The 17,185-nt window shown below is 32.1% G+C and overlaps 1 protein-coding gene across 2 annotated transcripts; it reads right to left on the bottom strand.

Annotated features, from left to right (window-relative positions):
• Window positions 1-14: 14 nt before the first annotated feature.
• Window positions 15-16,636, bottom strand: LOC121986518 (small RNA degrading nuclease 1-like). Of its 2 annotated transcripts, XM_042540487.1 has the most exons (13): window positions 16,496-16,636; window positions 16,265-16,355; window positions 12,709-12,885; window positions 12,554-12,640; window positions 11,774-11,842; window positions 10,159-10,299; window positions 8,802-8,918; window positions 8,663-8,732; window positions 8,431-8,528; window positions 5,254-5,388; window positions 4,961-5,068; window positions 4,781-4,885; window positions 15-776 (listed from the first exon to the last, which is right to left on the bottom strand). In XM_042540487.1, the coding sequence occupies exons 2-13, from the start codon at window positions 16,295-16,297 to the stop codon at window positions 459-461; spliced, it is 1,458 nt and encodes a 485-aa protein (XP_042396421.1). In that variant the 5' UTR covers window positions 16,298-16,355; window positions 16,496-16,636; the 3' UTR covers window positions 15-458. The 2 variants fall into 2 exon arrangements, with proteins under 2 accessions (XP_042396421.1, XP_042396427.1); XM_042540493.1 differs by lacking the exons at window positions 12,554-12,640; window positions 16,496-16,636 and having other exon boundaries at window positions 16,265-16,479.
• Between the last annotated feature and the right edge of the window lie 549 nt (window positions 16,637-17,185).

Raw genomic sequence — 17,185 nt, 5'->3', positions numbered from 1 at the left:
GGATACAACCAACGAGGAGAAAATAGCATCATCACTCAAACAAACATATCAATCAGTAATCAATCCATCAAGAAATAGCAAACATAAGGAGTTTCAACATACAATACAAACGTAACAATACAATTAAGACTAACAAAATTAAAAGACAGAACAGAGTTTCAAAATTTTCTGATAGGTTTGTCCCCACTGCAGCAACAGGTGCCAGTGGTCTTTAGATTATCTTCTTAATCCAAACATATATAACCTCCTTTTACCTGCCGCAGTCCTGCTAGCTCCAGTAGCCACCCAGCAAAAGTATACAAACTTAAGACTTGATAGAACATTCACATCATCTCACAGTGGAAAATCCATCCTGTGATCTTGTCATCTTTGGCGGGGCATATGATGAGATGGAGTTCAAATGTTCAATAATGAAAAGTAATAATAAGAAGAAAGAAGATTAATTATACACGTTTTGTTCAGCATGGGAGTTCCCTATCACAAATGCTTTTCACTTGGGCGAGAGCCTTTTGCAAATTAAATATTTCCTCTTCCCTACGACGCAGATCCTCTCTCAATTTCTCAATCTCTTTAACATGGTCACAAGGATACGAACACGTTTTTAGCCGTTTTGAGCCATTGCCATCTATTGCTTGTTGCTGCAAGGGCTCAGCATTCTCATCTCGCAACATCTTTGACACATCTGGGTCGTTAGTCATCTTGCGGACATATAACTGGGTCGTTTTCTTGCTGCCAAGTTTCAAAGAGACAGATTTCTGGAGGCGGCCAGCTGAATCCTGATCAAAGAAAGAGAGAATTAAAGTTGAACATTGGGAAACCCTAACTTCTCGCTCATATGGCATAAAACTACTTTTACAATAAGAGAAAAAGAACAACTCCAGTCATAATTTCCATCATAACACAACACCATCACTAAAAGGAAAGAGCTTGATAGCAATAGTATACAAAGTAATTTCCACTAATCATTGCATAAATTACATATATCAAAGCAATTTAACATTTATCTTCAGACATTAAATAATTTCTACCTATGCATGCATGGATGGAGAAGAATAATTTTGAAATGGGTAAGTTCAACGAATAAAGGAGGGTTGCGTTAGGTTGTCAGCCAACATTAAAACTATGGTAAATATTCAATGAATGGATCTATTAAACTATTCGTTGCTAAGAGGGTCCGATTGTAATATCTCGACAAGGACCGCTACATCTCCGAGAGAACATGGGTGTAGTGTTAAATAGGCAAGAGTTTTCACACCATAGGTTAAATAAGAACAAATATGATAGGAAAATTAATAATCTAAGATTTGGAACATGGAACATAGGAACCCTCATTGTAAATCAATGGAGGTAGTAGATACAATGATTAGGAGAAGAATTAGTATTTTATGTGTACAAGAGACAAAATAGATAGGGAAGAAAGCAAAAATGATAAAGAACTCTAGTTTTAAATTATGATACACAAGAAAGAGTAAAGTAAGACATGGAGTGGATATTGTTGTAGATAGTTCATTAAAGAATGAGAGTAGTTAGAAAAGGAGATAGAATTATAATCCTTAAGATAATAGTGATAAAAGAAACTATAAAAGTGTATATCCACCGCGAGTAGGATAAGCTACTAAATCAAGGTTTTGGGACGACTTAAATGAAATATTACAAAACATTCCGTCAAATGAAATAATTTTAATAGGAGGTGATCTAAATGGACATGCCAGAGTGAAAAATGAGGAATATGAGAGAACACATGGGGGTTATGAGTTTGGAACGAGAAATGAGAAAGGGAAAACTATATTAGATTTTGTGAAAGCATATGACCTTACATTAGCTAATACATTTTTAAAGAAAAGAGAAGACACTTAATCACGTACTTAATCACGTTCAAAAATAAGAATAATAAATCACAAATTGACTTTCTTAGAATTAGAAAGAAGGATAAAAATATTTATAAAGATTGCAAGGTCATCTCTAGAGAAAGTTTAACTACCCAACATAAATTAATAGAGTTGGATATACGCCTCAAACATAATATCAATAGAAAGAAAATATATACGACTCCTAAAATTAAATGGTGGAAGTTAAAGGACTGGAAGCAAAATATATTTAAGGAGAAGGTAGGAGTACAAGCATTAGGTAAAATATATAGTGACTATAATACGACATGAGATAAGATGTTATCAAAGTTAAAAATAGTAGCTAAGAGTGTACTCGGTGGATCAAAGGGACATGCATCACTAAATAAGGAATCTTGGTGGTGGAATGAGAAAGTACAAGAGAAAGTTAAAGAAAAACGAATAACCTATAAGGAATTGTATATTTGTAAGAACGAAGAAAACTTATAAACATATACAATAGTCAAGAAAGAAGTTAAGAAAATAGTGAATGAAGCAAAGAATGAAATTTTTGAATGATTATATCAAAAATTGGATACAAAAGAAGGGGAATGAGGCATTTATAGAATAACCAGAGTGAGAGAAATGAAGACAAGAGACCTTATCCAAATAAAATTTATTAAAGATGAATGTAATAGGTTACTAGTAAATGATGGAGAAATAAAAGAGCGATGGAAGTGATATTTTCATCAACTTTTTAATGAAGGTTTAGGTGACCAACTGAACTTAGGCAATTTAAGTAGGTCAAATAAGCATAAAAATTTAAATTTTTATCGTAGAATTCAAACTTCAGAAGTAGAACAAGTTTTAAATAGGATGCACAATGAAAAAATCGTTTGACTAGATGATATTGCGACAGATGTATGGAAGTGCCTAGGAAAACAAGATATTGAATGACTTATAAAATTATTTAACATGATATTGAAAACAAAAAAAATATTTGATCAATAGAGGATAAGTACTCTAGTTTCCTTATATAAGAATAAGGGAGACGTACAGAATTGTGCAAACTATAAGGATATTAAACTAATAAATCATGCCATGAAACTTTGGGAAAAAGTAATACAAAAGAGATTAAGGAGATCTCGATGATCGAAAATCAATTTGGATTCATACCTAAAAGGTCGACAATAGAAGCTATGCATCTTCTTAAACAATTAATTAAAAAATATCAAGAGCAAAAACAAGATCTACACATGGTATTCATTGACTTAAAAAAAACTTATGATAGTCCCAAGAGAAATTATATGAAAAATTCTAGAAATGAGAGGTGTTAGCGTAACATATATTGAACTAATTAAGGATATGTACGAGAATGTAACGACCAGAGTAAAGACTTCAGGCGGAGTAACTGAAGAATTTCCAATAAAGATAGGGTTACATCAAGGATCAGCTCTAAGTCCTTATCTTTTTACACTAATTATGGACGAACTTATTGCACACATTCAAAACACAGTACCATGATGCATGTTGTTTGCAGATGATATTGTTTTAGTAGATGAGACACGTGAAGGAATAAATCCTAAACTAGAATCTTAGCGGAAAACACTAGAAGGGAAAGATTTTAGGCTTAGTAGAATAAAGACAAAATATATAAAATTTAAGTGTAATAATATTAGACGTAATGAGACAATTGTTAAGATAGGAGATGACAAGTTGCCTGAAACCAAGAGTTTTAAATATTTAAGATTATTTTTTGTAAAACGATAGCGGGATTGAGAGAAATATCTTATATAGAATACAAGCAGGATGGTTGAAATGGAGAAGAGCGTCAAATGTTTTATGTGATCGTAAAGTACCTCTAAAATTTAAAGGAAAATTCTAAAAAATCGCAGTTAGACCTGCCATGTTATATGGAGTTGAATGTTAGACTATAACTCGAGCATATGAGCAAAAGATGAGAGTTGCAAAGATGAGGATGTTAAGATAAATGTGTAGGCATACGGGGATGAATAGAATACGAAATGAGAAAGTCGAAGTTGCATCTATTGAGAGAAAACTCTGAGAGACACGTTTAAGATGATACGAGCATGTATCTAGACGACCAATAAATGCTCCAGTTAGGTGATGTAAAACTATGTCAAACACGCATATCGAACGAGGAAGACCAAAAAAAACTTGGTTAACAATAAAATAAGATAAAATTTATTTAAGTATAGATGATGATACAGTAGAAGATAGAGGCGTAAAAAGATTCATATAACCGACCCCACCTAGTGGAATAAGGCTTGGTTGTTGTTGTAAGTTCAACATAATACAACTTTTTATCTTCAATGAATAGTCCCTCTAATTTAACTATGTGATGGAAATGAACTTAAAGAGAGGTCACGGCTACATATCCAAATCAATCTCTTAATTAATTTAGTCGTAACACTTTTTATGCTGGTGTAAGCCAATAATGGTGTGAACAATCATGATGTGATGGTTCATCCAACAAGCACACATATCTTCTTATTCTGGATTGATGGCCCTCCTGTAAGAACAATTCTTTGCTCATCACTAATGACCTCAAAGGGCTTGTTGGATGGCAGGGCATCTGGTTGTTGGCAATAAGCTTAAAGCATAATGATTGGGCTTTGGACGATAAGCCCAAGTGCCCGAAGGGTTAGGCAGTTAACACTGATGAGCATGTGAACATTGGAGGCTTTAGGATATGGAGAACTTACGAGCTCCAAGGAACATGCTGGCAAGGTGTCCAACTTAGTATCACATTGATAAGAGAAGGATCGATGATGTTTAGTTTTTAAAAAAGGTTCTTTATTAATGCCCCCCTCCTAAATGGACTAGTTATTTTGGCTTGGTAGACCCTTTACTCCTTATAATGTAAATAGCTGATGTCATCATTACATTAGTTATCTTTGGCAGGAACAAAAAATTAACCTTGAAAAGCAAACCTTTGTTAAATTGCCATTAACTTTGTCAAATGCTTTATCTGCCTGTGCAGGACTTCTGAAGACAGCACATGTCGTGTAACTTTCAACTCGCTGCTTTGTAGCAGACTGTAAAGGGGAAATATCTACTATCAATAACATTCTAACATTTTATGCGAGTATTAAATATGAGCAGATAGAAACCTCAATTGTGACATCATCTTCTCCAGGAAACAGCAAGTGTAACTCTTGAGCAGGTATTTCAACTGGAATATTGTGCAGCAGTAGTTTTGCCGAGTCACAACGTGGCATCTAGAGATATTAACATAAAAAAACAGCTAAATTTGTGAATATAGGTACATAGAAGATTTTAAAAAAACAACCATGGTCATTTATTCAATTAAAAATTAGCAATGTGTTAGTCCCAACTTAGATAACAAAAAAAAACAACTATGGTTGTTCAGTTAAAAGTCAGCTATGAATTAGCCCCAACTTACTTCCACATCTGTGGTAACAATGAGATCCTCATATCCATGTTCTAGCTTAGCGAGTACTAGCTTCATAGCAGCTTGTGCATCATTAAGACAATTATGTGGTTCTCCATCATTACGAACTGGAAAACCCAACACTACCTGCAGATCATGAAGTTGAATAACTGAAGAATCCTGTGTTGCTAACATTACATTACATAGAGAATAAAAGAAAGCAATTAAAATGCAAATAGCAATCCTCAACTCATAAGAACTTCAGGTGAGCTAAAAGGAAGTAGGATTTTTTAATGCAATTCGAAAAAAGGAAAATTAGTCAGTCAATACATAGCCAAAATTTTGCTCATTGATTCCACTTTAAGTCAATATCAGATTTACAATCAAAAAAAAAAAAAAAAAAAGATCATGCTAATATATCTCTTAATATATAATACAGGTCAAATTAGTTCATGATAAATTGATTTGACATGATTTTAGATTTAGGTAAGCTCCACAAATGGGAGAATTAACTGATTATTATATTGAAACTGAAGCTCTTGCAACTAATACAACTTGAGAAACTAAGAACCTGGAAATTTCAATGCAACATAACTGAAATCTATATTAACAAAATATTAACAGAGAACCAATACCTTTCTACTGATATGAATCACTGTCCAACATAAGAAATGACGAGTACCTTAGTTTCCCTCAGTTCATGTTGTAAGATAGTATAAATGGCGGTCATATGCTACTCGAAGCATTTAATTTTTTAAATCGGATTGGTTAGCTGAGTTTAGCTACCAATATCAATTGAACTAGTTTCAATAACATCAATGTCAAAAGAAATATAGGCCTTGGGGATGCAAGCTACAATTTTACTACAGAATCTTCAACTAGCTCTTGTGACTAAAACTACCAAGGAAAGCCAACCTATGTAAGCGAGATGAAAATTCTGGTTCCATGTGCTCACTGTGGAGAAAACAAGGAACACAGAGAACATATAGTGCACACATACCCACTAGCGAATCTCGGCATATATAACCGCACACCAAATAGCACCCTCTCATGCCACAAGCAACCTACACATCAAATTGGTGGAAGTGGAGAATGGAACCATGGCAAGGAGCAATAGCATGATAGCACGATCAGGCAATTTAATAATTCTTGAAAACACTCCAATATCAGAAGACAAATGGATTACTTTTACAAATTTCTATATGGTATTTAAAGTTTGTTCCTTAGGTTTCTTGATGCATTACTAATGCTACATTCTCAAGATGAAGTCTACTTGGTTGTTCATAGTATCATTTTATTTGTAAATTATGAAATCATAAATCTGACCTAGGCCATATACCTCAATAAATCAATGTCAAAGAGAAGAACTAGGATCAACCACTTCAATTTTTATTGAATCTGAATAAGCTTCAGCGAGTTTGATCATTTCATGGCCAAACTAGCAAAAAAGAAGCTGAGATCCATTCATTAGATAACACCAGAAAAGAATTTAACTTAGTTATCATAACACCATCGATAAGTAGAATTCACATCTCCAAGTCATTAAATAATTCAAAAAGCCATCAATAAGTGAAACTAGCAATAACAACTTGTCAACCAATTTAGTATGAATGACTTTATTGTTAATTACACTAGATATTTCTAATAATTATATTTATAACCACTAATGTGATTTCTTTGGGAAATTGAATAGAGAGAAATTTTATTGCCAAACTATGCCAACAAATAAGCAAATACAAGCAAAGATGCTTCTCATAAAATACACACCTTAAATTCTACTCATATGCCAATCTGTCTCTAAAATCATAGTTGTCATTGTCATCAGCAACAAGCCGTGTATGTTCCAACTATTTAGGATCAAGATCATCTACATAAATCTTATCCCTCATTGAGCTCTACACAAGAGTCTATCACTAATAATTTCCAAATCAATTAAATTAACTGTTTTCTTTTTTCCAAATTGAGAACTTACACTGTCTATCACTTACACCTTCCACTCCAATCAATTTAACTCTTATAACAATAACATCACAACAAAACAGTCAGCAGTCTACTTCAAGCAATTCCAAGCTGTCTTAGTGTTGTCTTGTTGTTGCTTGTAGCAGTTGTTGCTAATGGTAATTACTTAGACCTCAACCCAAGAGGAGCTAGCAATCACAGAGCAGGAGGTTGGGAATAATGAAGGAGCAGCCCAAGATACTAAGTGTCATCGACATCATCTCATATATTTTTGTCTTATGATCTATAATCTATTAAAGCTACACCAAATTACTCTTGGATAACTATTAACCGAATGTTGTTGATATCAAATTTTGTCTTATCTAGTTGTCGCGTCTTAAATTATTTAAATTTTTTAATGGCCAACTAAGATGGTCTGAACCAACTCATGGCCTTTAGGGTTCTAGTATTGTCTAACTATAATTTGGTTGACTCCAACTCGTAGATGCAGAAATTATACCGATGTTAGTCCAAACTGGGCTCAATTTAGACATATTACAAGTAAATTAGGGTTTAACAAAGTTTAAAGGACAGTTTGATCTTCTTAACTAGGTCAACGAAAAACTTACAGAGTCTTCCATTCTCTCCCTATGTGGCTCATACCCTCGCCACGTACCATCTCAACATCTCTACCTCTTCTCTTCCATCTCGCGATCAAAGCCTGAATACACAAGCATTCTCATTTCAACATAATCTTTATTCTTTGTTCTCCAAAATTCACATGAATAACTATCTAGGGACTATATTATAAATTTTCATACATAAATAAAAGTCATATGCAAATCTTTTTTCTCTATATTACTCCATTGTTGTCTTATTAAACAATCAAATAATTCAAGAACTAAGCCAGAAAAGGGAGATGAAAACAGTTGCCAAAAATACAAAGTGAGCTACTAGAAATTAATAATAAAGAGTGGATATATCAGAATTCAAAAATAAAAAACAGTCAACAAATCTGCAAAGCCATTATGGGATAAAACAGGCCTATGTGATACGAAACAGAGGGCAAGACATGAAGGAGATCATAATATCTAAAAAGTAGAATAAAAACAACATGGTCATTTCATAAGTAGACTTATCTGGAACAAGAGATTGGCAACTCTAGAATTATTCTATACTAGTGTAACAAAAACTCAGCAGTCTGTAGAAAAATATAAATAACACATGCATGGAATTCTTTTATTCACATACCTTGCACAATGTGTTTAAGGAAGGTGAAAAGTTAGGCAAGTCCACAAACTTGAAGATACATACGGTGTCGATGACTCTAAGATGATCAACTTTTACAGCTGTAAAACGTAAAAGATGGGAAGTCATGCATCTTGTCTACCACATCTTGTGTAAACTTTGTTGGGCTACTGTTTGAGCATATAAAAATTAGAAAATAGATTGCATTCTAGTAAGAAAATATAACAAGGCATACCTCGTAAATCATTATACAAGCTATGGCCCACTAGGATTGTTCCATGTGATAAAAGTTTCTTCAAAGATTTCTGTATAAAGGAACATTAACTATGGGAAAAAAAATGCAATACTGCAAATATAAGTGGAAGATGAACTACCTGTATATCAGCTAAGGAGCATGTTACTCCTTCTAAATCTTTTGAATCTATCCCAGTAATGTTGGTTCTGTAGTCAGCAACAGGCTTCATGGGATTTACAAGTTGATCAAGTTTCACCTGAAGGCAGACATTTAAATGCAAGCATCATGTAAGAGTACGAAAACATATAGCCTAAAAATCCAGATATGCACTTGTGTAATATATGTTTATTATATATCAATAAGCTGTGTACGTTTTAAAGAATGAATACAGCTCAAAGAAATTGAAATCTAAGTCCAGGAGAGAAAAAATAAGCCTAGCATGAAGATTAATATCATCTATAAAGTTTCGCAAGCTAGAGAACTAAAAGTCCTCGACTTTGAGCCATGGTTTAAAATTTTGTATCATGCTGGGGAAACATGTGAAATTTGCCGTTCCGTCTGCCACCCAATACAAGCACCACAGGCCACCGTGACCTCTGTGGGATTGCAGCGCCCTCACGACCATTCGGAGGTTGCCGTGGCAGCCTCCTCAATCCCGCATTTTTTTAAAATATATATATTTTTTTAATTTGTATTTTTAATTCTTTAATATTTAGGTTAAAATTTTCAATTTTAATTAATATATTTTATATTTAAAGATTACCGAAATCATATCAGCTCGGCATGATACAATACCGAAATCGTATCATTCCGATGATAAATAGAAACTCTGGTATGGGTCAAAACCTTAAACCATGCTTTAAGCATCCCTTATCTCTACTGCAAATAAGTTAACTTTCTAGTTTCCAAAGGCAAGCATAGAAAATGATATTATGTAGTCCCTATCAACACTTTCATGTTAGAACAGCAAAAGTTCTTTTGTAATGCATTCTTAACACTACCATTTCTCTCATAGAAACACATCTCATAATGTTAAGACAGTTTTTCTTAGTAGCACGTCGCATAACATTTATAGTAAATCTATCCGAACTTATATTCCTAATGACCTGTCTGAAGAAACATTCAAATGAAGAAACAAAGTACAATTTTTTTGAGTCAGATTGATGCATCTATAGAGGACAGAAATTCAACAAAGATGCATGGCTTTCATTAGGGCAATCAGAGAAAGATGGGTGGGTCACAATTTTTCAACTTATGCAAAATGAGAAAAATGATTACAGATGTTTCATCCAATAAATTTTTATCAATATCTCTTAAGCATGTGTGTCTTGCCTAATCATCGCATTGGATGGGCTTAAAGTGGTAAATAGAAAAGGCATCACCCTCAAGATTGCATGCTTTTAGCATTCAACTGTCATTGTTCACCGTTTAATTCTATGGACAATAGCATTGTGTATAATTTAATTCTCTAAACAATAGATTGTGTATCATTCTACCTGCAAATCTTGATCCACTACACATACTTTCACCACTGCTTCAGTACCATCCTCACAAAGAACCATCTCACAATCAATCGCAAGCATAGTTTCTGATTTCATTGCTTCAAAAAATTCGCCAAGATGAGTAGTTACCCATCCCTAAAACATAAATCAATTAATTAGCCAAAATTTTGACATAAGCATTCATACCAAAAAAAAACAAAAACAAAAAAATTATACTTAGACTCATACATCTATAACTCAAAAAAGTTAAGAAAAGCATACAACATATATTGAGCAAAGAATGCATATGAGAAACAGAATAAAGTTAAACAGTGTTTGATTAAAAAAAACACCCTGCATTAATGAAAAATTTAGTTTTATGCATGTTGTGGAGGCCAAAGCAATCCCTTCTTTCAGTCAGGTGACCAGCATCAGCAGTTCTTAATCAATAATACATCTAGACAATGTCAAACATGAATATGACCACTGTAAAATCATACCAATGAAAAATATAAATCCTATTGTTCTATAGGGGAAAAAACTAAAGCGACATCTAAAAGAAACTGAACGAATATTATCAACAAATAAATAACCAAAATATCATAATACTCAATAATAATATCGCTGATATATGATAAATTTAAAACGTAATGTAAAAAAAAGTAATATAGATCACATTGAATTTGTATAATGAGAAAATTGTAAACATAGAAAAATAATAGCAGAAATATAGAACTAAATTTCAATCTTGATTCTGATTGCAATATCACAATAAAACAAACAAAATGATTTATTGACGTTTATTTCAAGATGACAGTAGAAGAATCAATCTGTATGAGAATAAAAATCAGTGAAAAAGTAAAGATCCAATGAATTACCTCACAAAATTTTCTACTAAAACTAGTTATGATCAATCTAAATTACATTTACACTTCATGCATTATGTGTTGGTCCCTAAAACAGTTAATGGAAGGTTTGACACAAGGCGAGACTAATCAGATATAATAGCATGTACCCTTAAATAACTAAAAATCAAGATAGAAAACGTTTACATTTTCATATTGTTCTAATGTAATTGTGCATATCACACTTTTACTCATAAATAGTTCATAAATGGAAAAAAAAACTCTTGTCCAACAATAAGACAATAAGATATGTAAATGTTCTTCATGCCAAGGTACATCTGGTTCCAAGAGTTCAAGAGTCAGTTAAGATAAATCCTTTCGTGGGAATACGTTATACATATAGTGAGGAGTAGATAATTCCAATAGTTAGTTCAAGCTATGGATGATGTTGGACTTTGTATTATATTTGCATAGAGATATTTTTCTTTGATCTCTGAAAGAGACATATTGCTAACTGCTATCCGCTATAAATTATCAACTAATAAAATTTTGGGCAATTCTCGGGCAGAGAAAATTTTGCTTATTGCTTAGAGATACTGTGTCTGAAAGTCACTGAAACGAGAAAAATTATCATTTAAGCTAACTTTTATGCTAAACTATCCACATCAAATAACAATATAATCTTCACCTTCCAATATAGGCAAAAAATGCTTCAGTATATTAAATAAAAAATTCATTCCAGAAAGAACAAAAAAGCACTTTGCAATGGGCAATGGCCAACACACCTCATCATAGAATGGGAAACAGAACTCTTTTGTGTACTTTGGATGTTCCATTGTCAAACGGACCAACCTCTGCAGTTCAATATGATTAGAGGTATTACCACCCGAAGTAAGGAAAATAACTTTTCCAATAAACAAAAACAAAAACAAAAAAAAACTAGCAAAGCAAAAATGAAAGAACGTGCTTATCAGAAAATAGGCAATAGAAGCAAATTTTGGAGTAGATATTATGATTACAGTGTTTTTACAGTTGTAGAACAAGAAAGACTGAAGAAACTACATACTGAAGCATTAGAGGAATTGAATTCTGAACATTATGATCAGTTCCTATATATCCATTGAGGTTAAACCTTACTAGGTTCAATCTACATAGATACAACAGAAACAAAAAGTATGAATTGTTAGTCTAAAATGTAAAGATATCATCCAAATAACTAAAAATCCTCTCTTTTTTGGCTGGCCAATGTAGGCCCTTCCAAAGGCCAACTAAGGTCCAACTGTTTCATAATAAAAAAAATAAAGGCAACCATTTATAACCAGAGTGGCAAACTTCCAATGAGAAACAACTATGTTCCCAAACAATTTTGATATTAGATATTGACATTGGGATAACCAAACCCAAAGCATAAACAATACTGTAAAAGGCATATCCAAAAGGATTTTTCATTTTTGTTTGGTATCATTTACAGAGAATACTTCAAACTTAGTAAAAGAAAGTACTTATAAAGAAAAGGAAATGCATATAAATTTGGGAAAGAAACTGATTAAGTGTCGATTACATACTTGCTTAGGTGATTCAAGATGTACAAAACCCTTGAACTGCTTCATCGCATTATGATCATTATTCCTTCTTATTAGTTTATTGAACACCTAACTCCAAGATCACAAGTTTAAATACCAATCACACCATATCATCAAAAGCCTCTTTCAGTAATTACCTTCTGTTGTTCTTTTGTAAATGTTTGCAGAAAATCAACCAAAAGTTCTCTTGATCTCCTAATTGGGTCACTTAAGCCAGAACCTTTCTTATCGTGACACTGTAAGAAGTCTTTCCATCCTCCTGCAGCACCTTTCAGTCCTTGTCTTTGAGTAAGTCTTACCATCTCAGCAAGGACCTACAATAGTAAGTTTGATTAATCTGATATAAGATAGAGAAAAAAAAAAAGCTTATGTTTGGCGTGCATAATTACATATCCAAATGCAAAAGAGCTTTCACATATGCTATTATCCTTTAATGAGATAAATGCCATCCATTAAAGAGGAATATAGTATCCTAGCATAGAATGTTAATGTTAATACACATTAGGAAAATACTCGAAAATTAATAGCATATAAAGGATAAGGAGATGCATGTCCTTTTAACTAAATGATTCTTCTTTTTTCCACCACTTAACTCTATAATTTTCTATCTTAAATATACCAGTAGGATTTAGATCCTTCTTAATTGTGCTACCTCCTGATTAATAGAAGATGTCTTTTTTGGAAGTTGGTTGCTGAGAAATTAACAGTATAGGTCTACTAACCTCTCTGACAGCTATGGAAGTGCTAACTTTTGTTATTTGAACAAATATCATTTTAAATTTCACTAACTTTGAGAAGAAGTTTATTGAAGTCAGTGGGTGACATCCTTGGAGATTTCTAGAGTCAAATAAAACTTGCAAAACTTTTTAGCAACGATGGACGCAAAGAGATTAACCGCAAAGTGGAAATTAATTACACTGTATTTTTTATATGGCAACCTGTCAATTACACAATTCCATGGAGGATCATTTCCAATCAACAACCCAACTCCAATTATCAAATAGTTTACCTATTCAAATCCTATAGGTGGTTTGCATGGACAGCGAAATATTTTCAATCTTGCCCAACTTCAATATTAAAATATTTTGCCAATTTAGATCCTAAGTTATTTCATCTCAAAATATTCTGAAGCAAGTGCTCTCCCCTCTCTATAAGTCTAGAAAGTAACTGTGCGCTCTCTCTCAAGTTTTTCAAATCCGATGAGCAACAATGCTTTTGCATTCTAAAATTATTTCCAACTTCGGCCATATCTCCTTTTTCAATACCTCAACATTTGTTTGTGACTTCCATAATATCTTAAATTTGTCAAACCAAAAGATATGTAAATATCATAATCAATTTAGTAAGCTGTCTTACGTATCTCATATAGAGATCATAATTCCGAAAAAGGGGTAAGATATGGTTAAAGGATTATTATGTTAAATGGTTTATGAAAAAATGATACAATATCATGGTAACCATTTTTTCGGTCAATACATTGGTATCATAAGAGCTATATTTGCAACAGCTGTAAATATACTATTGGATCCTAAACCTGTGAAGAATTTAACCTCATATCATGTTAGCGTTATTTAATGAATACAAAGTAGAAATCTAATTTCAATCTCCTAATAGAATAAAGCAGTTAAAACTTGGATATAAATAGGGCATCTTGTCATTGGCCATAACAAGCTACCTAGGCCTAATATTCTAATTGGTTAAAAGAAAGTTAAAAATATTTTTGTGCATTAATTACACTTGAACTCTTGCATCTACTAAGATAATCATAATTAAATTTGAGAAGAAAAATAACATTGATGAGTCTTCTATTTTTAACAGTAAATTTTTTATGCCTATTGCTTAGGTCTAATTGATTGAGGCTTACATAATAATTTTCAAATTTTATTAAAACATGAAATTAAAAATATTTTAGGATATTTTTGAATTTCACTAATTATAGAAAACAAAATAATCAATTCTTGTTTTTCAAGAAAAGAGGATTGTACAAGAAAGCTTAAGCTTCATCCCCTGAACCTTCAAAACATAACGTTGATGCATCACAAAATGAACTTCCAATAAAGATTCCTAGAGTTGAATGATATGAGTATGATCTACTATCAATTGTTGTGATGAAATCTGCGGCAAATCTAAAGGTTGAACCATATCAACTAACTTTGCCTATAGATTATATTGATAAAAATAGACATAGTTTTATTGCTCCATGGTACAAACTATTTCTCTATAGGTTGAAATATTCCCCTACCAAGAAGATTGCATTTTGCCTTTCATATTTTATCTTCATGTCTAATTATAGATGAATCATGGGATATATCACAAAGAAAGTAAATGATTATTGTACTAAAGTTTGTTTACAAATAAGGCTTCATTCTAGAATGATTATTCATGTAGCAGAGACTAACCCTTTGAAAGTAAAAATTTGCAATTTATTTTCATGTCATAGTCTCCGTTTGCAATATATTAAAAGGCCAAGAATATGATAGTGCTAGCAATATAAATGGGGAGTATAATGGTTTACAAGCAATGGTTATGAGAAAGTTCCCATTTTCGTATATGTTCATTGTTTTGCCTATCGACTTCAATTATGTTAGTTATAGCATCTAAAGAGATCGTTCCTAATGACCAAATTTTTTGTATTTATTTTTGTATTAATTTGGTTGTTTTTTCTTCCAAGCATCTTGATCAATAGAGATTTTCCAAAGAAGCTGAAAAGGAAAATTGCTTGTAATTGATGAGAACAGATGAATAAAGAAAACACAAATAAATTGACCATGCAGCAAGCAAGAGATACTCAATAGAGTTCTCATTAGAGTTTTTAGCCATTTTAGTAGTGATACAAAACAACTTGTTCTATTTTTAAAATATATATATTATATTGATGTATGTTCTTCAATTATTTTAAATTTAATGAATTTAGTCATAACAACAAACGTACTAAATTCAAATGCTGAAAGAAAGTGGAAATAGTGAGAACATGTTGTGTGAAGCATGAAATAGAAATCTCGAATGTGTCTATAGGATATACAGTTGGCAAGGTCATGATCTTTAAGATCTTATCGCTATGGAGCATTATTTTCAAATTTATGTGTTAATAACCACTGTGGATTTTCAGTTATTGAAATTGAATAATACATTTAATGATGATATTGTGGTAATCACAATTAGTTTAGCCTTGGAAGTTGGAACCAAGATGCATATAAAACTTTAATATAGAAACATCAGCAAACTTGTAGAAAGTTATATTCTAAGGATTTCACAGAAAAACTGAACAAGAAAAGTTGCACTTAAAGTATCTCATTGTCACATTTCAAAAGTTTTGATCATCCAAAATTTATCAAAAAAATTTTGGATATCTGATATTTATTCTTTTACTTGCATTGCTAACTTTTGCTACAGTTATATATGTGGTTAATTTGCAAAAGATTTGGATTAATTTTACAACAAAGTGTAATCAAGAACAATCACATTGATTATGATAATTGCTTTTACTTTTAATTTGTTTTTAAGTCGACCTCTCACCCTTCATTTGTTATTGAGGTAGGACTATTTTTTAAAAACAAAACCTGGCAGCGTGTATGGTAAGAGTTTCAGTACTCCTTCAATGTTGTATTAAATATACAAGATATAAAATTTTGCGCCTTAAGAAAAAATAACGATAACCAGTAAACACAGAAGAAGAAGAAGAAAAGTGTATACCTCCTTGCTGGCACGATCAATCGCCTTTCCCATTGTAGTGTCAGCAGGGACACTCGCTACTTTGTTGAAAGGAGGGATAAGATAGAAGAGGCTGTTAAAGAATATGAACAAACTCTGTAAAAAATCTCAAACTTCCAAGTGACTGTATTATAGCCATCCCTCAACCCCTTGGCTTCCAAGGAGTAGAAAAGCGATGAGAGAAAACCTAGTAGCAACAAGAGAGTGGACTACCGGAGAGTGAGGAAGAAATAGACGTCAGAAAAGAGGGTACGGCGATGGCGGATGAAAGCTCGGCCGAGCAAACAGGATGACGAGGACGGCTGCTTTTAGGTTAGAAGGTGTTTTCGAATTTGTGACAAAACTGGTCTAATAATCATTAGTTTTAGAATTTATTAGATTAATTCCATAATATTAAAAAAATGCTAAATTTAAGAACTTATTTTTAAAAAATAATAATAAAGGTCAACGTTATATAAAATGAATAGGTTTATAAGTAAACTATTTTTTAAAAAAACAAAAGTAAATTATAAAATAATAAATTTATTTAAAATTAATCATCTTGTAATTTTAATAAGAGATTAATTCATCTTACCGTTAGACTTATCCATAATACCTGAAAATTATTCACTAAAATTATCATTTTTATAAACTAAACTACTTGCACTCATAGCAACCTGGTTAAAATATATACATACAATAAACTAAGTTGCCTCAAATTAATATGTACAAAAATTCTTGCTACCCTCGACTCATCTTTTGTAAAACGCTATGGAGTGAGTAAGAAATAATTGTCATGGTAGATTGAACACTTAGTTCAAAACCCAATTTACTGAACAGATTAACTAAAATCAATCAAACTTTTTAACAAAAATCTCTAAAATCAAACTGTTAAATATTGATTAATTTTATTTTTTACTGAAT

Source organism: Zingiber officinale, chromosome 1B (genome assembly GCF_018446385.1).
Source record: "Zingiber officinale cultivar Zhangliang chromosome 1B, Zo_v1.1, whole genome shotgun sequence".
NCBI lineage: Eukaryota > Viridiplantae > Streptophyta > Magnoliopsida > Zingiberales > Zingiberaceae > Zingiber > Zingiber officinale.
Note: the sequence above shows the minus strand (reverse complement) of the source record. Positions and strands in the feature narration are given on the sequence as shown.

What these genes read in the sequence shown, in the direction of transcription:
- LOC121986518 (XM_042540487.1), bottom strand. Translation starts at nt 16,297, where the DNA reads ATGGGAAAGGCGATTGATCGTGCCAGCAAGGAG. An exon ending in TTACAAAAGAACAACAGAAG is followed by an intron (nt 12,641 to 12,708) that starts GTAATTACTGAA and finishes TCTTGGAGTTAG; the next exon opens with GTGTTCAATAAACTAATAAG. An exon ending in GCTCCTTAGCTGATATACAG is followed by an intron (nt 8,733 to 8,801) that starts GTAGTTCATCTT and finishes TCCTTTATACAG; the next exon opens with AAATCTTTGAAGAAACTTTT.